At 52.0% G+C, this 22,417-nt stretch overlaps 1 protein-coding gene across 1 annotated transcript in view; it reads right to left on the bottom strand.

Moving 5' to 3' along the window:
* The window catches only part of RPP30 (ribonuclease P/MRP subunit p30), a 142,219-nt gene that overhangs the window by 53,383 nt on the left and 66,419 nt on the right, over positions 1 to 22,417 (bottom strand). The window contains exons 6-7 of the mRNA XM_075348752.1: positions 11,022 to 11,093; positions 10,102 to 10,191 (exon numbers count right to left, since the gene is read on the bottom strand). Coding sequence (XP_075204867.1) covers positions 10,102 to 10,191; positions 11,022 to 11,093 — 162 coding nt within the window. The remainder of the gene's footprint in view (positions 1 to 10,101; positions 10,192 to 11,021; positions 11,094 to 22,417) is intronic.

Here is a 22,417-nt window from a genome sequence, read left to right as displayed (position 1 = left end):
CATGCTGCTGAGGTGGAGGTTCTGCAGTAAAGAACACACTCCTTCAGAATGACCCCCAGAGAGTGTACAAGAAAATCCACAACCAGAGGTTGTGGCTTACCAGACCGCTTTTTGTGTGCCCTCCGGATTCCACAGCTTGGACCCCCAAACAGATGCAGCAGCTGCAGCAGCCAGCGCCGATCAGTGTGTGAACGCTGATAAAATGGCGCCGGAGTGAGGAGGGGGGGCGGGGTTTATTCCAAGAGCGGGAACCGGAGGGCCAAGGGGAAATACAGGGGAGGGAAACATCTCCTCAGAGAGGAGTGTCCTCCCCTGAGCTGACCGGCCGGTGGGCGGCGCCGCACTGTTCCCCTGCATGACTGAAATGCAGGGGCAGTGAAAACGAAACTAGGCCGCATCCGAAGCCGGGGCCTAGATTTTCCCATGCGGCCGACGAGCAGGCACCCTCGGCGCGGTTCTCAGGAAAAAAAACAGAGAACCGGCCGGAAATCACAGCAAAGTGAAATAACACACTCTCCCCACAATAAATGTACAAAGGACCTCTCAATAACGTCTCAATACTTAGCTTTATGAGACGCAGGGCCAGGTCCCTGAGGGGTGAGCGCTCCGTCCGGCAGGATCCTGAAAGGGCTGCGGATGGAGACCGGTCTCCTGCAAAGCAGTGAGAACCGTGATGGCTCCCACTTCAAGCCAGAGCCTCAGGGGATGGTGAAGGAGCGCGGCATGTGAAGGCTCCAGCCTTGTAAAATCAACCTTAACAACACCGCCGACACAGTGGGGTGAGAAGGGACATGCCGGGAGTCCAGATTGGACCCGCTTTTCTTCAAAGAAAAATCAAAAATCAAAAATCAGTGAGAATGCATGAGTGTGTGTGACCTCCTGAACACAAAGCATTGAACTGGCTAGATTTGTCATCCAGGGGGTGTATATGCTCGGAGGGAGGAGCTACACTTTCAGTGTAGTACTTTGTGTGTCCTCCGGAGGTAGAAGCTATACACCCATGGTCTGGGTCTCCCATAAGGAACGATAAAGAAGAAGGGAATTTTGTTTACTTACCGTAAATTCCTTTTCTTCTAGCTCCTATTGGGAGACCCAGACAATTGGGTGTATAGCTTCTGCCTCCGGAGGCCACACAAAGTATTACACTTAAAAGTGTAAGCCCCTCCCCTCTGCCTATACACCCCCCCGTGCATCACGGGCTCCTCAGTTTTGGTGCAAAAGCAGGAAGGAGGAATTCAATCCGAAGGATGTTCGGAGAACTGAAAACCATGAACCCAGAACAATTCAACATGAACAACATGTGTACACAAAAGAACAACAGCCCGAAGGGAACAGGGGCGGGTGCTGGGTCTCCCAATAGGAGCTAGAAGAAAAGGAATTTACGGTAAGTAAACAAAATTCCCTTCTTCTTTGTCGCTCCATTGGGAGACCCAGACAATTGGGACGTCCAAAAGCAGTCCCTGGGTGGGTAAAAGAATACCTCGGTAATAGAGCCGTGACACAGCCCCTTCCTACAGGTGGGCAATCGCCGCCTGAAGGACTCGCCTACCTAGGCTGGCATCTGCCGAAGCGTAGGTATGCACCTGATAGTGTTTCGTGAAAGTGTGCAGACTCGACCAGGTAGCCGCCTGACACACCTGCTGAGCCGTAGCCTGGTGCCACAATGCCCAGGACGCACCCACGGCTCTGGTAGAATGGGCTTTCAGCTCTGACGGAACCGGAAGCCCAGAAGAACGGTAGGCTTCAAGAATTGGTTCCTTGATCCATCGAGCCAAGGTTGACTTGGAAGCCTGCGACCCTTTACGCTGGCCAGCGACAAGGACAAAGAGCGCATCCGAGCGGCGCAGGGGCGCCGTACGGGAAATGTAGAGTCTGAGTGCTCTCACAAGATCTAACAAGTGCAAATCCTTTTCACATTGGTGAACTGGATGAGGACAAAAGGAAGGTAAGGAGATATCCTGATTGAGATGAAAAGGGGATACCACCTTAGGGAGAAAATCCGGAACCGGACGCAGAACCACCTTGTCCTGGTGAAACACCAGGGAGGGGGCCTTGCATGACAGTGCAGCTAGCTCAGACACTCTCCGAAGTGACGTGACTGCCACTAGGAAGACCACCTTCTGCGAGAGACGTGATAGAGAAATATCTCTCATTGGCTCGAAAGGTGGTTTCTGAAGAGCCGTTAGCACCCTGTTCAGATCCCAGGGTTCTAGCGGACGCTTGTAAGGAGGGACTATGTGGCAAACCCCCTGCAGGAACGTGCGTACCTGCGGGAGCCTGGCTAGACGCTTTTGAAAAAACACAGAGAGCGCTGAGACTTGTCCCTTAAGAGAGCCGAGAGACAAACCCTTTTCCATTCCTGATTGAAGGAATGACAGAAAAGTGGGCAAGGCAAATGGCCAGGGAGTAAAACCATGATCAGAGCACCAGGATAAGAAGATCCTCCACGTCCTGTGGTAGATCTTGGCTGAAGTTGGTTTCCTGGCCTGTCTCATAGTGGCAATGACCTCTTGAGATAACCCTGAAGCCGCTAGGATCCAGGACTCAATGGCCACACAGTCAGGTTGAGGGCCGCAGAATTCAGATGGAAAAATGGCCCTTGAGACAGCAAGTCTGGTCGGTCTGGTAGTGCCCACGGTTGGCCCACCGTGAGATGCCACAGATCCGGGTACCACGACCTCCTCGGCCAGTCTGGAGCGACGAGGATGGCGCGGCGGCAGTCGGACCTGATCTTGCGTAACACTCTGGGCAGCATTGCCAGAGGAGGAAACACATAAGGTAGTCGAAACTGCGACCAATCCTGAACTAATGCGTCCGCCGCCAGAGCTCTGTGATCTTGAGACCGTGCCATGAATGCCGGGACTTTGTTGTTGTGCCGAGACGCCATGAGATCGATGTCCGGCGTTCCCCAGCGGCAACAGATCTCTTGAAACACGTCCGGGTGAAGAGACCATTCCCCTGCGTCCATGCCCTGGCGACTGAGAAAGTCTGCTTCCCAGTTTTCTACGCCCGGGATGTGAACTGCGGAGATGGTGGAGGCTGTGGCTTCCACCCACAGCAGAATCCGCCGAACTTCCTGGAAGGCTTGCCGACTGCGTGTGCCGCCTTGGTGATTGATATATGCCACCGCCGTGGCGTTGTCCGACTGAATTCGGATCTGCCTGCCTTCCAGCCACGGCTGGAACGCCTTTAGGGCTAGATACACTGCCCTTATCTCCAGAACATTGATCTGAAGAGAGGACTCTGGCTGAGTCCAGGTACCCTGGGCCCTGTGGTGGAGAAAGACCGCTCCCAACCCTGACAGACTCGCATCCGTCGTGACCACAGCCCAGGATGGGGGCAGGAATGATTTCCCCTTCGACAGAGAAGTGGGAAGAAGCCACCACTGAAGGGAGGCCTTGGCTGCCCGCGAGAGGGAGACGTTCCTGTCGAGGGACATCGACTTTCTGTCCCATTTGCGGAGAATGTCCCATTGAAGTGGACGCAGATGAAACTGCGCAAAAGGAACTGCCTCCATTGCTGCCACCATCTTCCCTAGGAAGTGAATGAGGCGCCTCAAGGGGTGCGACTGGGCTCGAAGGAGAGATTGCACCCCTGTTTGTAGTGAACGCTGTTTGTCCAGCGGAAGCTTCACTATCGCTGAGAGAGTATGAAACTCCATGCCGAGATATGTCAGTGATTGGGCCGGTGACAATTTTGACTTTGGGAAATTGATGATCCACCCGAATCTATGGAGAGTCTCCAGAGCAATGTTCAGGCTGTGTTGGCATGCTGCCCGAGAGGGGGCCTTGACAAGCAGATCGTCCAAGTAAGGGATCACCGAGTGTCCCTGAGAGTGTAGTACTGCTACCACTGTTGCCATGACCTTGGTGAAGACCCGTGGGGCTGTCGCCCGGCCGAAAGGCAGTGCCACGAACTGAAGGTGTTCGTCCCCGATGGCGAAACGCAGGAAGCGCTGATGCTCTGGTGCAATCGGCACGTGGAGATAAGCATCTTTGATGTCGATTGATGCTAGGAAATCTCCTTGGGACATTGAGGCGATGACGGAGCGGAGAGATTCCATCCGGAACCGCCTGGTTTTCACGTGTCTGTTGAGCAGTTTTAGGTCCAGAACGGGACGGAAAGATCCGTCCTTTTTTGGCACCACAAACAAGTTGGAGTAAAAACCGTGACCCCATTGCTGAAGGGGGACAGGGATCACCACTCCTTCTGCCTTCAGAGTGCTCACCGCCTGAAGAAGAGCATCGGCTCGCTCGGGGGGGCGGAGATGTTCTGAAGAAACGAGTCGGGGGACGAGAACTCTATCCTGTAACCGTGAGACAGAATGTCTCTCACCCATCGGTCTTGGACATGTGGCAACCAGGCGTCGCAAAAGCGGGAGAGCCTGCCACCGACCGAGGATGCGGTTTGGTGAGGCCGAAAGTCATGAGGAGGCCGCTTTAGGAGCGGTTCCTCCGGCGGTCTTCTTAGGACGTGACTTAGACCGCCATGAATCGGAGTTCCTCTGACCCTTCTGTGGCCTGTTGGACGAGGAGAATTGAGATCTGGCTGAGGGCCGAAAGGACCGAAACCTCGATTGTACCTTCCTTTGTGGAGGTCTGTTTGGTTTGGACTGGGGTAAGGACGAGTCCTTTCCCTTGGATTGTTTAATGATTTCATCCAGTCGCTCGCCAAACAGGCGGTCGCCAGAAAATGGCAACCCGGTTAAGAACTTTTTGGAAGCAGCGTCTGCCTTCCATTCACGTAGCCACATGGCCCTGCGGACTGCCACCGAATTGGCGGATGCTACCGCCGTACGTCTCGCAGAGTCCAGGACAGCATTCATGGCGTAGGACGAAAAAGCCGACGCCTGAGAGGTTAAGGACACTACTTGCGGAGTAGAGGCACGTGTGACTGCATTAATCTCAGACTGACAAGCTGAGATAGCTTGGAGTGCCCATACGGCTGCGAATGCCGGAGCAAAGGACGCGCCAATAGCTTCATAGATGGATTTCATCAGGAGCTCTATCTGCCTGTCAGTGGCATCCTTGAGTGATGCACCATCTGCCACTGCAACTATGGATCTAGCCGCCAGTCTAGAGCCTGGAGGATCCACCTTGGGACACTGAGCCCAACCCTTGACTACGTCAGGGGGGAAGGGATAACGAGTGTCATTAAGGCGCTTAGTAAAGCGCTTATCTGGAAAGGCTCGGTGTTTCTGGACTGTATCCCTGAAGTCGGAGTGATCAAGAAACCCACTCCGTGGACGTTTGGGGAACCTAAAATGGAATTTCTCCTGTTGAGAAGCTGACTCCTCAATCGGAGGAGCTGGAGGAGAAAGATCCAACACCTGATTGATGGACGCTATAAGGTCGTTTACTATGGCGTCCCCTTCAGGTGTATCAAGGTTGAGAGCGGTGTCAGGATCAGAGCCCTGATCTGCCCCCTCCGCTTCATCCTCCAGAGAGTCCTCATGCTGAGACCCTGAGCAGTGTGATGAAGTCGAGGGAATTTCCCAGCGAGCCCGCTTAGTCGGTCTGGGACTGCGGTCCGTGTCAGAGTCCTCACCGTGGGACCTATGAGTCGCCCCAGGAGCACTTTGCTGCTCCAACCGAGGGGGGCCTGGGGTCAATGATTCAACTGTGCCCGGGGCCAGTGTTACCGGTCTGGACTGCAAAGCTTCTAGTATCTTAGCAGACCATTTATCCATAGACTCAGAAAGTTTGTCAGCGAATACTGCAAACTCTGTCCCTGTCACCTGGACAGTGGCAGCAGGTGGTTCCACCTGGGCCGGGGGTTCCACCAGTGGCAGAGGCTCCGGCTGAGTGAGTGTCACAGGGGCCGAACATTGCACACAATGAGGGTAGGTGGAACCTGCAGGTAGCATAGCCGCACATGAGGTACAGGTTGCAAAGTAAGCCTGTGCCTTGGCACCCTTGCTTTTTGCGGACGACATGCTGTTGTCTCCCCTTAGAGCAATCAGTGAGGGTATATAGCCAAAAGCAAATAGTGCAGCCGTATAGAGTAAATGTATACAAAATAAGTATATAAATATACACTTCGGCACCCAGGGGGCCAGCACCTAGTAACAGGTGCAGCTTACCGACCGCCTGCAGCGGTTGTGTGACCACCAGATTCCCTGCCCGGGCCTCCCAGAGCTGTGGAGCTCGGTGTTGTCTCCCCTCTGAAATTCTCCAGCGTCTGAAGTGCTGACAGGAATGGCTGCCAGTGTTCTGAGAGGAGGAGGGAGCCGTGGGCGTGCCTCAGAAAGTGCGGGAATCTGGTGCCCCACGGTGCTCAGTGAGGGGGGAGGAGGATACAAAGTATGCTCCAGCCCTCAGCGCTGACGTCCAGTGCAGCGTCCCGCCCTTACCCCTGACTGGCAGGCACGGGGGCGGGAGTATGCGGTACTAGGCCGCAAAAGCCGGGGACTATAGTTATAAGCGCGGCCGGCAAACAAGCGCGGTCAGCGCGGTAGTCCCGGCGCACTAACACACCCAGCAGCTGCTGCAGCGTCCATAACACAGGCGCTCTATGCGCCGTCCCCAAGGGGACACAGAGTACCTCAGAGTAGCAGGGCCTTGTCCCTGATGATACCCGGCTCCTGTCCAGCAGATTCCCCCAGGGGCTGCGGAGGGAGCACGGTCCCAGTGCCTGGTGACCGATTAGGATCCCACTTCACCCAGAGCCCCTAAGGGATGGGGAAGGAAAACAGCATGTGGCTCCAGCCTCTGTACCCGCAATGGGTACCTCAACCTTAACAGCACCGCCGACCAGAGTGGGGTGAGAAGGGAGCATGCCGGGGGCCCTGTTATGGGCTCTCTTTTCTTCCATCCGATATAGTCAGCAGCTGCTGCTGACTAAATTGTGGAGCTTGCGTGCATGTGTGCCTCCTTCGCACAAAGCATAAAAACTGAGGAGCCCGTGATGCACGGGGGGGTGTATAGGCAGAGGGGAGGGGCTTACACTTTTAAGTGTAATACTTTGTGTGGCCTCCGGAGGCAGAAGCTATACACCCAATTGTCTGGGTCTCCCAATGGAGCGACAAAGAAATAGTCTATTCTGGTGTGCGTCTGATGCGGATGCGAGTAGAAGGAAAAGGCCTTCTCTCCCGGGTGGTTCACCCTCCAAGCGTCGTATAAAGCCCCTGATCTAATGAGCCTATGAAAGTCCCGGGACAAATTTTTCAAAGCACCCGATGGAGGGTGTCCACCCACAGAGAGTCTGTCGGCCACCTCCGAAAAAGGGATGTTAAAGTCTCCCCCCAACACCGTAGAGGCCGGTGCCAGTCCGCCTATCAGATCGAGTATTTTCTTAAGAAAGCGTATCTGCCCTTCATTAGGTGCATAAATGTTGGCCAGTATGTGCGGGGATCTCCCCAGTTGGCCCTCCAGAATCACATATCTACCCTCTGGATCGCAGTGAGAACCCGTAATTTGTAGAGGACAACTGGAGGATATTAAAATAGCAACTCCCCCCCTCTTGGAGCCCGAGTAAGCCGAGTAATGGATGGGAAAGCGGTGGGACGCAAATTTGAAAGTGTTTGATTCAACAAAATGTGTTTCTTGGATAAAGGCCATGTCTGCACCTGATGTTTTCAGTTCCTGTAGCAGCAATTTCCTCTTACGGGGTGAATTCAGACCTTTTACGTTAAGAGAGATAATGCGGGTCATATCTAAAACTTAGAAGAAAAAAGCTAATGGCACACCTATACCGTTGGGGGCATGACTTCCCCTGTGAAGCCGGTCAGAGGAGACGGTCCATACGACAAAGGGCCGCAGCTCCCAGGGACTCTAGAAGGGGTGGTACCTGAAAGGACACATAAGGAAAAAACATCGGGGAGGGGGGAAGACAAGGACAAACATAGAAATGAACATGAATTAAGAACATTAACCAAAATGCATAAACCTTAGGCATAGATTCCCGGGGGGTCAACCCGGAAGGGAGAGACCTAGAGGGAGGTTCCCCCAACCCGTCTGGGCTGAGAGAGCCACCCACCTCACTCCCCAGTAGCCCTCCCATGGGGGTCAGTCCAGTGGGCACGGGCCCGTGCCAAAAGGAAACAAGGGAGAAAAAAAAAAAAAAAAAAAAAAAAACCTCAACCACTAACTCCAAGTAAGGGGACCGGGCTCCCGCCAACCCCCCTACCCCCCATGGCATCATTGTGGCTACAGCCCCCCCCCCCCTTATGCAGCTCAACAGACCCAGAGGGCCGCAGATGACACAATGGACAGTCAGAGGCTTGCTGTAGAGAGAGTCACAGTATCACAAAGCATGCTCAGCCACTGGAACTCAAAGGGTATAAGAAATAGGCACCAACCAGGTTAAGGAGTGTCCTCAACGGCGAGCCGGGGAGGGGAGCGACCCGCGGCCCCCTACCTCCTCTCCCCCCCAAAGCCCCACGCCCTCCACCCCTCACCTTAGACCACATGGGAGGGGGCAGCCCTGCCAACCTTTGCAAGTCCCAATCTGGGATACAGACCGCTGGAATGGCCCAGTGCTTCACAGAACAGAGTTAGTATCTGCTGGAGTGCGAAGGGTCGCCGATTTACCCCCTCTGTGCGCTGTTAGTGGAAACGGGTAACCCCAGCGGTATGGAACCTGGTGCTCCTTCAGGCTCGTGAGGAGGGGTTTGAGGTGCCGCCTTTTCTGGAGTGTGATGCGAGAAAGATCCGGGAAAAGCTGGATTTCCTTGCCATTGAAACACAGGTGCCGTGCGCCTCATTCTAGCCTTAGCCATGATCAGTTCTTTGGTGGAGAAGTCGTGAATGCAACAAATGATGTCCCGGGGTTGGGTGGATAAATTCTTCGGCTGTAAAGCCCTGTGTGCCCTGTCCAGCTTGATGATGTTAGAAGGGGGGAGCATCCAACACTTCATTAAAGATGGATTGTAGTATGGAGTTTTGTGTCCTCGGGCCCATCTGACTCTGGGACCCCCCCCTCACACGGACATTGCAACGGTTGTCCTCTGTTGTCGAGATCCTCTATGTGAGACTGCATATCCTCCATAATTTTTTGTTGCGATGTTGCCAGTTTGTGTAATTCTGATACATGGGATCTGGTGATGTCATGCTCTTCCTCCAGGGATTCAATTCTGCCAGACAATTGCTGCAAATCTCTCCTCACTTCAGCTATTTCTGACCTGCAAGTTGCTTTAACCTCATGTATGAGGCATTGAAAGTCCTCTTTAGAAGGAAGTTTACTTATGAAATCATTCATGTCCTTATAGGAGGTGTCTGGCCCTTTAAGGTGAGCACCTGCAGTAATAGACGCTGGAGTTTTAGTCTGGTGCTGGGAAAGCTGGGAAGGTTGATCTCCACATCGAGGCCCAGAGGGGGGAAGCAGGCTGCTCTGTTCCCTGATATTTACCAGCTGTGGCTGCAGTCCCTTCTCCCGGCAGTGGGGGAGGGCTGCCCCCCGACCTCCACCTTATCTCCCACCGCCACTATGTGCTCCTGGGCCTGCTGCTGCTGTGCCTGAGGGATCCGATGCAGTGCAGGGCTGCTGAGCTAAGGCATCCCCCTGTTGGAACTGCTGCAGGGATTCCTCCACTCCCCCCTGTGTCCCCGCTCACCCACTCCTCCTTCTCTTGCTGCTTAGCAGGCCGGGCCGGTGACTCCATTTCCCCTCCATGCTCCTGGAAAGATGGCGTCCGAGCCTCCCCTGGACCCTGTTCCAGGCCCAAGAAAGTATCCAGCGCCGTGGTGTGCAGCGGGGGGGGCCACCGAGTGCCTGCTGCGACGGTTTAATCCTCCGTGGTCCCATCCTGAGAGCCGGTGAGTAGGTTTGTGCTTATGATAAGTGCTGATTTAGCTGAGGGGTCAACAGGAGCTCCTCTTCCCCACGTCCACTCAGCTCAGCATCCTGGACACGCCCCCCCCCATAAAACCATTAGTTTAAGTAAACAATAGCGCGCACACGGACACTGCGCGCACACACACACACACACGCGAGGCATAGTTGACTTTCAGTTTTCAACCCCTACATCCTGCTGTCCTCAGCTTACATAGCAAAAACCTGCTGACACATTCCCTTTAAGTCTCTAGGTATGGATTCCATTGTACAAAAAAATGTGTGACAAATAGAAAAACAAAATGAAAAACAATGGATCACTTTACTTACAGAATTTATAGACGGCCTCTTGAAGAAAAATGGTGACTTTTCTGTTACGTTGATACAGATCATATCCACGTCTATGTTGGTGCATGCAGCCTGAGGGAAAAACAGACAGAAGACATGTTCCCAAAGGAAAAGAAAATATGTAAATGTAAAAATGACTGATACTCATTATACATCATTAAATGATACAGAAATTATTGATTTTTCCTATTTTAGAGTTAAAAGTGAGACGTTCATTAGATTTTTGCCTATCCAGCAGGCGCCATTGCTAGTGCAGGTTATGTGATAATTGCAATTATGTCTAAAAGTGGTCCCTTTTGTGGACTTTCAGCAGTTAAGCGTATGTTAATCAGTTAACTGAAGTCAATGGGTCTAGGGATGCAACATTTGCGGTTGCAGAAGGTGCGTTTGCAACTGGGTCCCCTTCCTGGAATAAGGGGGGACACCAATGAATGAACCTTTTTCAGCTAGTTGTGCATTCAGTTGAAATGTATTGAGGAGCAGAGAGCCACTAGTTCCCTGCAACACAATAGCTGTACAAGTCAGAGGCGGGCACTGACATCAGTGCAGCCACTTCTTGATAATAATGCCTATGCATTTATAGTGGGATGTCATGCAAGCTCCTGTAAGTGGAATGTGTAGGCGTCCCGTTACACTAAATAAACAAAAGTAACTCCACTGAAATAAGTGTTTGTAGCATTCAGAATCCTTATGATGCAGATCTTGAATATCAGAAGAACAAAGAATTATATGTTCGTGGAGATACCATAAATGTCCAAAGTAGGATGAAAGGATGAACACTTTAAGGAATTGCATATACAGTTAGTAAAAGACATGCCAATATCACCACAAGCCTCTAATTCAGTTGTGGCACTTAGATCTGTGAAAGATGAATGTAAAGATCCTACAGCAAAAATACGTACATGGAACAGCTTTTCTGTTGTAGGATAGACAGCCACAATATCATACAGTCTGGTTACAGGGGAGGTGGATCTCTGTCAAAAAAAGGTTGACAATCAGCATACATTTATTGAGACACCATATTACATGCACACATGCAAACTTAAAAGGGAATCTGCCACCTAATCTGAGAGCAGCATAACGTAGGGGGCAGAGATCCTGATTCCAGTGATGTGTCACTTACTGGGCTGCTTAGTGTAGATTTTATAAAATCATTATCATTAGAGCACTACTTGGCGTGCAGGTAGTCCAGCATAGATGTGCTCTGTATATCTTCAGCACAGAAAAAAGAGAATTTTGTTACTTACCGTAAATTCTTTTTCTTATAGTTCCGTCATGGGAGACCCAGACCATGGGTGTATAGCTACTGCCTCCGGAGGACACACAAAGTACTACACTCAAAACGTGTAGCTCCTCCCTCCTAGCATATACACCCCCTGCTAGCCAGTCCTAGCCAGTTTAGTGCAAAAGCTGAAGGAGGACATCCACCCACAAGAAGAGACAGAGTAAAACCCGGAAGAACCGGAACCTCTGTCTACAACAATAACAGCCGGTGAAGAAAAAGAATTTACGGTAAGTAACAAAATTCTCTTTTTCTTTATCGTTCCTATGGGAGACCCAGACCATGGGACGTTCTAAAGCAGTCCATGGGTGGGAATAAACAGACAACTGAGAAGCAGGCAAAACCCTAACTTCACAAATGGGCGACAGACGCCGGAAAGATACGTCTGCCCAAGCCCGCGTCTGCCAAAGCATGAGCATGCCTTGGGTAGTGCTTCGAAAAAAGTATGCAGACTAATTCGAGCTGCAGTCTGACAGACCTACTGAGCCGTAGCCTGGTGCCTGAAAGCCCAAAAGGCACCGACAGGTCTGATCAAATGTGCTCTGATCCCCGGCGGGGAAGGCACTTGAGTACACTTGTAGGCCTCGGAAATGGGCCGACCTAAGCCAACGAACCAGGGTCGGCTTAGATGCCGAGAGACCGCTACGCTGACTAGCAGTCAGCACCAGAGAGAGGTGCACCGCATAATAACGGCGGTGCGAGACACATAGATCCGGAGCGCCCGCACCAGATCCAGGATATGCAACGCTTCCTCAAAGCGATGAACAGGAGCCGGACAAAAGGAAGGCAGGAAAATTGCCCCGGATAAGGTGGAAGCAGTAACCACCTTAGGGAAAAAAAGTCCGGAGTCGGACGGAGACCACCCTTGTCTTGATGCAAAAGACCAAAAAAGGGGGGTGACTCCGAGAGAGTGCAGCCAGAACTCTCTGGCGGGAAATTATAGCCACTAGAAAGACTACTTTTCTGTGAAAGATGAAACAAAGAAATCTCCCTAAGAGGCGCAAAAGGGGGGGTTTCCGGGAACCGGGAGGACCGGATTAAGGTCCCAGGGCTCCATAGGCCGCCGGAAAAGGCGGAATGATGTGAGATGCGCCCCTTAAAAGGAGCGCACCGGAGCCAGCCGGACGATACGCCGCTGGCACATACTGACAGAGCCGAGACCTGTCCCTTAATGAGGGATAGTCCTAGCTGTAGACCGGACTGTGGAAGGGACAGGAGGGTCGGCAAGGCCAAAAAGGTCAAAGGGACACTTTGGAGCTCGAGTCATAGCGGAGATGACTTCAGGAAGGATACCAGAAGTCGCCAAGATCCAGGACTCAAGAGCTACGCCGTCAATCTGAGAATCCAGAATTCTGACGGAAAAAAACGGACCCTTTGAGAAAAGGTCTGGACGGTCCGGAAGATGCCATGGCAACCCAACGGACAGAAGGAGCAGGTCAGAAAACCAAGCCTGCCTGGGTCAGTCTGGGAGTATGAGAATGACCCCGACGGCCCCCTTTACTGATCTTGCGCAGGACTCTGGACAAGAGGTAGAGGGTGAAATACGTAAAGAGACGAAGCTGGGATCAAACATGAACCAGTGTGTCTACCGCAAAACCTGAGGATTGTGGACCACGGTTGGACAGCTGAAATAGTCTGCCTCGCAGTTTTCACATCTAGGATGTGGGCTGCGGATACGGTGGACTAGGAGTCCCTTGTCCACTAAAGAATGTTGAGCCGCCAAGATTGCCAGGCGGCTGAGTGTCCCGCCCTGGAAGTTGATGTAGGAAAACGCTGTCACATTGTCCGACTGGACTCGAATGTGCCTAGCCGCCAACAGATGGTGAAGGCTTAGAGAGCTAGAAATACAGCTCTGATTTCCAGCACATTGATCCAGAGGGCTGATTCGGACAGAGTCCAAGCGCCCTGCGCTCCACGGTGGAGATATACTGCTCCCAAGGCGGAAAAGACCAGCATCCTGGTGAGGATCACCCGGGACGGGGCCAGGAAGGAGCGTCCCTGAGACAGAGTGGCCGAAGCCACCACTGAAACGAGCCCCTGGTCAGTGGCGAAGCCACCACCCCGTGGAAGGAGGGAGTTCGCGTGTACAGCGGAAAACATCCAGTCTCAGAGGACGCAGGAGAAACTGGGCAAGGAATCGCTTCCATTGACGCCACCGTCTGACCAGCACCTGAATTTGGTGTCTGATAGAACGACGTCGACCGCCAGCGGAGGGACTACTGATCGACTAAGAGCAGCTTCACAAGTGCCGACAGAGTCTCGAATTGCGTCCCTGAGAACCTCTGGTTCGAAGTCAGAGTGGACTTGGACAGAATGACAAGCCACCCGAATAGGTTAGAGTGGCGAGAGTGAGCGAAGCACTGTGCTAAGAGTCTGCACTGGATGAAGCCCCGACAAGAAGGCCGTCCAGGGCAAAAGATCACTGCCAATCCCTAGGGGTGCAGGACCCTAATCACAGCTGCCCCAATGAGAATACTCGAGGGGCCGTGGCTAACCCCAAGGGAAGAGCCACGAATTGGACCACTCTGATTGCAGAACGTAGTCAACGCTGGTGTGAAACTGCGATTGACCCCTGCAGATAGGCATCTCTGATGCCGATGGCTGCTAGGGAATCTCCTTGGGTTCTTGATTGATCCGGTGAAAAGCACACGGAACAAGACCGAGACTCCATGTGAAAACGCCACACCTGACCATGCTTGAAAAGCTAAAGATCCAGGTCAGAAGGCACCGCCCTCTTTGGGGACTAGGAATAGATTTAAGCAAAAATCTCAGAACCGTTCCCAGTCGGGAACCGGTACAATTACTCCATTGGCCTGCAAGAAATGCCACGGCCTGTGAGAAGGCGGCGGCCTTGGAGCCGGGAGGAGTTGACAGAAAAAAATCTGTTTGGCGGGTGGACAGAATTCCATCCTGTAGCCATGGGAGATATAAACCCGCCCCTACTGAACGGAGACGTGTTAGAACCATACGTCGCCAAGTGGAGAGAGCCTGCCACCGACCAAGGAGGTTATTGGCGTGGCTAGGTAGCTCGGAGGAAGCTGACTCAGTGGCAGCATCTCCTGCGGTCTTCTGAAGACGCAGCTTCGAGCCATTTGGTTCTATGAACCTAGGCCGAGCTAGAGGACGATCAGATGGAGGAACGGAAACCACAACTGATTCCTGCCCTGGACAGGTTCCCTGGTTTAGGTTTGTGGCAAGGAAGAACTCTCCCCGCCAAGAGCTTCCTTAATTTCATCCAGTTGGTTCCGAAGAGACTGGTCCCACCAAAGGGGAGCCCAGCAAGGAACCTCTATAGAGGCATCTGCCTTCCATTTCCGAAGCCACAGGAGCCTGCGGATAGCGAGGAAAGTAGCCAAGACCACCGCCGTGCGGTGTCCAGCATGGCAGACCTGGCATAGGATGAAAAGACTGAAGTCTGGAAGTTCAGGCAACCGTTTTGGGCATAGAGTCCCTGTGAGGGAATGCATCTCCTCCAGAGAAGCAGAGAAGGTACAAAAAAACCGCACTGCTGTAAAGCTGAGGAGAACGAAGCTCCTGCCGCCCCCATACCGACTTGGCCAAAAAGACAACCGTGCGGACCGCAAAGCCTTAAGTGAGGAGCCATCAGCCACTGACATAACGGTCCGGGCTGAGCCACCTGAGGTGAATGAGCCCACTTTTTGACCACCATTGGTGGACAGGGGAAACACAGTCCTCAGAATCACGCTTCATGGGAAGCGACTGTCAGAGCGGACCCTGGGCTTGGTCACAGGGGCCTGAAAACTGGAGTGGTTAAGGAACACACGTTGTGTTCTCCTAGGTAAGGTAACTCCGGCGGATTGTGGTCCAGTACAAAATTAATGTACCGTGGGATCCTTATAGAGGTGCCGTCAGCCACTGATACAACTATCCGGGCTGAAAGTCTAGAGACCGGAGGGGCCACCCTTGGCGAATGAGTACACTCCTTGACCACCTCTGATGGGAGGGGGAAACAGGCAGCAGAACCCCGCTTTGGGGTCTGCAGGACAGGCTGTGGGCTTGGACGCAGCGGGCTGAAAACTGGAGTGGTTAAAGAACACACTCCTCGTCCTGTTAAAGGTATACTGATGCCTTTCTGCCAGCGGGGAATACTCCCCTGATACAGGCGGATGGAGGTCCAGTACAAGTATAATGGACGCAATCCAATCATTCGCATCTGCGTCACCTACGGACGGATCAATGTACATAAAGTAGCGTCCGAGCCCCTGGTAGACATCCTCCTCGTCCAGTGAATCAGCTCGTAATCGGAGCTGCGGGACGGGGAGGACAGGGGACCCTACGTCTCCCTGTCAGGAGGACGGGGTCTGAGCCCAGAAGGAGAGTCCTTTGTGAGCTTTGCTGAGCGAGCTGAAGCAGAAAACGCCCTGAGAAGGGGGCTGCATGCTCAGCAGATGCCGGGACAGCCGACCCCTGGAAATAGATTCCCCCAGGGGTCAGCCACCGAAACCGGAGCAGCTGGAGGGACTACTAATGAGCCTCCAAGCTGAGGGGCCACAGTGGTTATGAGCTCGGTACAGCCGTACGAGACTACCTGCAGTGGATAATAAAAACAGCCTGCAGCCTCGCTCTGTGAGACATGCTGCAGAGGTGGGGGCTCTGTCTAGAATGGCCCCCAGCATATATAAACAGATAAAATAAGCAGCTGCACAAACCGGAGGTTGTGGCTGCCAAATCGTTTAAACAGACATGTCTGTGACCTCTAGTCCCTCAGCCCAGGTCCCCACTTGTCACAATGTGGAATCTCTGTGCCTATGCAGGCACAGAGAACGCTGAGAAAATGGCGACCGGAGCGAGGAGAGGGGGCGGGGCCTACTCAGAGCGGCAAATGAGGTAGCCAGGGGAGGGAATCCTTCCTCAGTGAGGAGTGTCCCTTCCCTTGTGCTGCGCAGCCGCTGGGCGGAGCCACACTGTCCCTCTGCCTGACTGACATGCAGAGACAGTGGAAACCGAAACTAGGCCTCAGGCAAAGCCGGGGCCTAGAGTAAAACATGCGGCCGGCGTGCAGGCACCATCGGCGCGGTTCTCCAGTGAAAACTGGAGAACCGGCCGGAAACGTTTACACCAAACATAAAACACACTCCCCCAATAAATAAACATAAAGGACCCCTGGAAAGACCACTTTCTGTGGTAATAACGTCTCATATACTTAGCTTGTGAGACGCAGGTTGCCAGGTTCCTGGGGGGCGATAGCTCCGTCCAGCAGGATCCTGCAAAAGGGCTGCGGATGGAGACCGGTCTCCTGCAAAGCAGTGAGAACCGTGTTGGCTCCCACTTCAAGCCAGAGCCCCAGCATGGGATGGTGAAGGAGCGCGGCATGAGAAGGCTCCAGCCTTGGAAAATCAACCTTAACAGCACCGCCGACACAGTGGGGTGAGAAGGGACATGCCGGGAGTCCAGCTGGACCCGCTTTTCTTCCAAATCTTTGATCCAGAAAGAAAAATCAAAAATCAAAATCAGAGAATGCATGTGTGTGTGATCCTCCTGAAACACAAAGCATTGAACTGGCTAGGACTGGCTAGCAGGGGGTGTATATGCTAGGAGGGAGGAGCTACACGTTTTGAGTGTAGTACTTTGTGTGTCCTCCGGAGGCAGTAGCTATACACCCATGGTCTGGGTCTCCCATAGGAACGATAAAGAAACATTGATTTTATCAAAATGACAGCAAACAGCTCAATAAGTGACACATCGCTGGAATCAGGGTCTCTGCCTCTACATTATGCTGCTCTCAGATGGGGGAGCAAAAAACCTGGTAACAATTCCCTTTAAGGGATTGTCCATTATGGGGACATCCTCTTCTTGATTGCTTTTCCACTGCATAACATAATAGAAGCAATACTCACCGCCGGTGCAGATGCCGTTCCTCCCACATTGGCACCAGGTCTTGGCAAAGTTAATATACCACATGAGCCCTAAAGCCTACAAGCTGCTGCTTCACACTCACTTCCCTCGGATGATACAAACCAAAATGGTGAGCGAGCTGCTGCTGATATATCTGACATCTGGCTGCAGACAGATCTAATGGAAGTGTAAGGCTATGTGCCCACACTGCGGAAAATTTGTGGAATTTGCCACAAATTTTTTGCGGAAATGCCGTGGATTTCTCAAAAATCCGCAGTACAGCGAGTCCCCAGCCATTTCTATGGCATTTGGGGAGTGCTGTGCCCATGCTGCGTTTTTTTCTGCAGCGGAAATAATGCGGATTTCCCTGCGGAAAAATCTGCAGCATGTCAATTATTCCTGCGGATTTCTCCGCGCGATCCTATACTTACCTGCCTTGATAGAAGACACCGGAGTCACTTCCTCCGGTGCAGAGGAACGCGGTGGAGCCAGGAGGTGGGCGGGGCCTACACGAGCTCCGGTCATGTGACAGCCGGAGCTAGTTCAAGCCCGCCCACCTTCTCCTGCATAGTGCAGACAGACACGGCTGGAAAGTGAAGTGCTGCATGATGGAGGTAAGTATGAACTCCCCGATCACTCCAGCACTTGTTCTGCATTGAGGATGCAGTGTCCAAGCCATGGTACTGTATCCTCAATGCAGAATACCCGCACCATATCCGCAGGACATTCCGCAATAAAACCGCAGCATGGAAACAGACAAAGTTGTGCTGCGGATTTCTGGAATGTCCTGCGGATATATCCACAGGACACTTTCCCCGTGGGTACATAGCCTAAAGGCTGCTGTTGAGCCGTAGGACTCACGTGGCATAAAAACGAGGCCCAGGAGACCTGGCGCGGATATCGCAGGAACAGCAGTGAGTATTGCCTGGTTTTATTTTATATGGGGGTGTCCAAGTAATTGACAACCCATTTAAAAAGGGATTTGTAAAGATAAAGGGGGATCTTCAGGAAATATAAAAAAATAGATATGAATATGCTATAGGTAACAAAACCTCCTTACGATGATGGCTGTGCATAATCTTCACAAATAATGGAAATCACAGGATGGATAGACAGGTTCATGATAAGGAAGTGATGAAAACACTTTAAAAAAACCCATCTTATTTCATATAGAGTGTGAGAACCATGTGCGAAAAATTCCCTGCCTTAACGGAGGTCATTGAGGTTATTAATGGCCGTCTGAGAAATAATCTGCCAAACTGAATGTACTTGGGCAAATCATCAAGATCCACTGCTGGCAGCTCCCTGTGCAACTGTCCACCAATGATGTCTCAGATGTGGCTAATGGAAGACAGGTCTGGAGACACTGCAGACCATGGCAACGCATTTAGGCCACGCAGGCTGCTCACAGTAACACGAGCAACATGTGGATTGGTGTTTTTGTATTAAAAACCGGGACACTTTCACATTCCCTCATCAAGGCCCCTTCACTGCATTGTCCATGTGGTCTCCAGACAAATATCCAGCCTGTGGGATTTATCGGAGTGGGACCCACAACTCTCCGCTGTCACTCCTGACGTGAAAGAGCGGAATGTCGCCCTCAGCACTAAACGAGCGCGGCCTCGTACTTGCACTATTAGTGAATGGTAAGCACTGTTATAAGGTTACTGCTTGATGATCGCTTACGCGCAGAGCTTGGTTAAAGCAAAGAGCAAGAGTTTGTTCTTTCTCCGAGAGCGCGACCACGGAGGATTTTGGGAGGTAACTTTACAGGCCAGGATCCCACAAGTTTGGGCCCGATTTTCCGAGTAAGTCGTGCCTTTTTGGTGAATATTCGTGCAACGTCTGGGGGTTTTCTTTTTGTAGATTATATTTAGACAAATCACTAATCTGTGGCTGCCAGGACTTAACTAAAAAGGGCAGCCCTAGGTGGATGTCAGGTAGTCTTCAGGACATGTCTGTTTATGTAAATACTTGTATTTCGCATAAAATAACAATTTTGGAGCACATTTTCTTTTAATTGTGCTCTGTGCTATTCTTTTGATACTCCACCAGGACATTTCTGCATAAATCGACAATGGTGAATTGTGTGGGAAATTAGATCAGTCAAATAACAGTTGATGTCTGCCATTCACATGACTGACACTACACAAAGGGCATAACCTCTATGTACTCTTATTACAAGACGTCAGAACAAAAGGGGGAATGGATGAGAGGACAGAGGGGCGTCATTCCTGAGCTTCAAAGATTGGATAGAGGGTCCTGGCTGGACATTTCCTATTTATTAGAGGGAAGGGGATGGTTGGAATAATCAAGGTAATTAACATGCAAGATGCTCGACCCCAATTAGGCAATCTAGACTGACCTAGATACTTGCACCCTGGATCAGTAATAAGTGGGGGGGTTACACAAGGAAAGTGTGTTCGTATGCGGGGGTCAGATTCACCAGGCTGTGATCCTTAAATCTCTTCTCCTACCCCGAACAGAAGAATAACTTTAAATGGAAACTTTTGGGTATTTGTACAATTTATTTTAGCACTTGTTTTGCTTATTTGTGTGTCCCTTTATTTCTTTCTTTTTATACCTTTTCTTGTAAGCAGTGTATTGTTTATATTATAGCTTAACATTTGAATGAGTTTGCTCCTCGTATGCTCTGAAGAATACAATGAGTAGGTGGTCTCTTGGACAGTAATATAGATTTCAGGGACTCATCACCCCGTTTGTTTGATGAGTGGTGGCAGCGCGTTGTCCATCTGTGGTGTGATTTATACTCATGCCTATAACGAAAGGTTGAGTGCAAGATTGAGTGAGAGGAGGTAAAGTACCCAAGTCATGTGCTGAGAACTGTGTACGTGACAAACTATAGCAGTTGTTAAAGGGTTGTAGTTAGATAGTGATTGCTCCTACTGGACAGTGTGAGTGTATACTGATCTTCCCCCCACCCCAAACTGCTGACTCCCAGTTGTCAATTTACTTCTAAATTTCTAGGAGGAATAACAGAGGAACGACACAATATAGACTTGTAAGAAAAGATGCTTAAGAATTTTTATGTTACATGGAATGCAGTACCGTATTTTCCGGCGTATAAGACAACCCCCAACTTTTCCAGTTAAATGTCCCCATTGTTTAGTAATGTCCCCTGCAGTATTCTCCCCATTGTTTAGTAATGACCTCCTGCTGGGTCCCTTCTTGTCCCCTATTACGCAGTTGTTTACACACAACAAAAGATTTCTTCGGCGCTCCATTGGGAGACCCAGACGATTGGGTGTATAGCACTGCCTCCGGAGGCCACACAAAGCATTACACTAAAAAGTGTAAGGCCCCTCCCCTTCTGGCTATACACCCCCAGTGGGATCACTGGCTCACCAGTTTTCTGCTTTGTGCGAAGGAGGTCAGACATCCACGCATAGCTCCACTGTTTAGTCAGCAGTAGCTGCTGACTATGTCGGATGGAAGAAAAGAGGGCCCATATGGGGCCCCCAGCATGCTCCCTTCTTACCCCACTTGTGGTTTGTAAGGTTGAGGTACCCATTGCGGGTACAGAGGCTGGAGCCCACATGCTGCTTTCCTTCCCCATCCCCCTGAGGGGCTCTGAGGAAGTGGGATCTTACCGGCCCCCAAGCCCTGAGGCCGGGCTCCATCCACAGACCCAGTGAACCTGCTAGATACGGAGCTGGGTACCGTTCAGGGACAAGGCCCTGCAACTTTCAGGTACTCTGTGTCCCTGTACAGACAGGCACGCACACGCCAGACTTGCTGGGTGTGTTAGTGCGCCGGGGACAGTAGCGCTGCACGCTGGGGTTTGAGTCACAGCAGCTTAGCTGTGTGACTTCATGTGCTGGGAACTACCGCGCCGGCCACTCTCAGAGCGGCGGCGCGGCTGGGACTTTTAGTGCGCCGGGGACTTAGCGCCGACCGCGCTTTTACGCCGGCGGCGCTTATAAATTTAGTCCCCGGCTTTTGCGGCCTAGCTCCGCTTCGTTCCCGCCCCCTCCCTGTCAATCAGGGAATGGGACAGACGCTGTGCAATCGTCAGCGCCGAGGGCTGGAGCCTTATTTACATGCTCCAGCCCTCTCACTAGGCACAGTGGGACGCAGGTTTCCCGCTTTTGGTCTGAGCACGCCCAGGGCCCGCCCCCCCCTCCACAGGACGCCGGCAGCCATTCCTGCATGCAGTCTGGCTGGAGGACGGACACAGGCTCTGGGAGACCCAGACTACGGATTTCTGGCGACCACACACCCGCGTTTAGCGGGCGGTAAGCAGCACATTAGTGCTGGCCCCACTAGTGCCACAGTGTTGTATTGGTGTACTTTTTCCTGTACCAGATATATATATATATATATATATATATATATATATATACTGCACTGTACGGTCGCTTCTTGGCTGTATACCCCTATATTGCTCTGAGGAGACAGCAACATGTCATCCACAAAACGCAAGGGTGCCAAGGCACGGGCTGTATACACTGCTTGTACAGCATGTGGGGCTAATCTACCAGCAGGCTCCAACGACTCTCATTGTGTGCAATGTTCAGTCCCAGTGGCACTTCGTCAGCCAGAGCCTATAGTGGTGGTAGCCCAGGCAGAGACGCCTGTGAACCCTGCCCCGGTGACGGGGACAGAATTTGCAGTCTTTGCTGATAAAATGTCTGTGACTATGACAAAAATCCTGGAGACCTTGCAGTCCAGGCCAGTTGCTCAGACCATAGACACTGCTGTGTCTATGTTCCCCGGTCCCCCTCAGTTGGAACTAATCCGTACTTCAAGGGGGTCCCAGGCATCACAGGCTGAGGGCTCTGACTCTGATGACAGTCCCAGGCCGCCTAAGCGAGCTCGCTGGGAGAGACCCTCCACGTCATCACGCGGGTCAGGGTCTCAGCGAGAAGGGTCTCTATATGATGAGACAGAGGTGGGTGATCAGGAGTCTGGTCCTGACACCGCACTCAATTTGGATACGCCAGATGGTGACGCCATGGTAAATGACCTTATAGCGGCCATCAATAGGCTGTTGGATATTTCTCCCCCAGCCCCTTCAGCAGAAGAGGCAGCTGCCCAGCAGGAGAAATTCCATTTCCTGTATCCCAAGCGTAAATTGAGTACTTTTCTGGACCACTCTGACTTCAGAGAATCAATCCAGAAACACCATGCTTATCCGGA

This window comes from Anomaloglossus baeobatrachus, chromosome 5 (assembly GCF_048569485.1).
Source record: "Anomaloglossus baeobatrachus isolate aAnoBae1 chromosome 5, aAnoBae1.hap1, whole genome shotgun sequence".
NCBI lineage: Eukaryota > Metazoa > Chordata > Amphibia > Anura > Aromobatidae > Anomaloglossus > Anomaloglossus baeobatrachus.
Note: the sequence above shows the minus strand (reverse complement) of the source record. Positions and strands in the feature narration are given on the sequence as shown.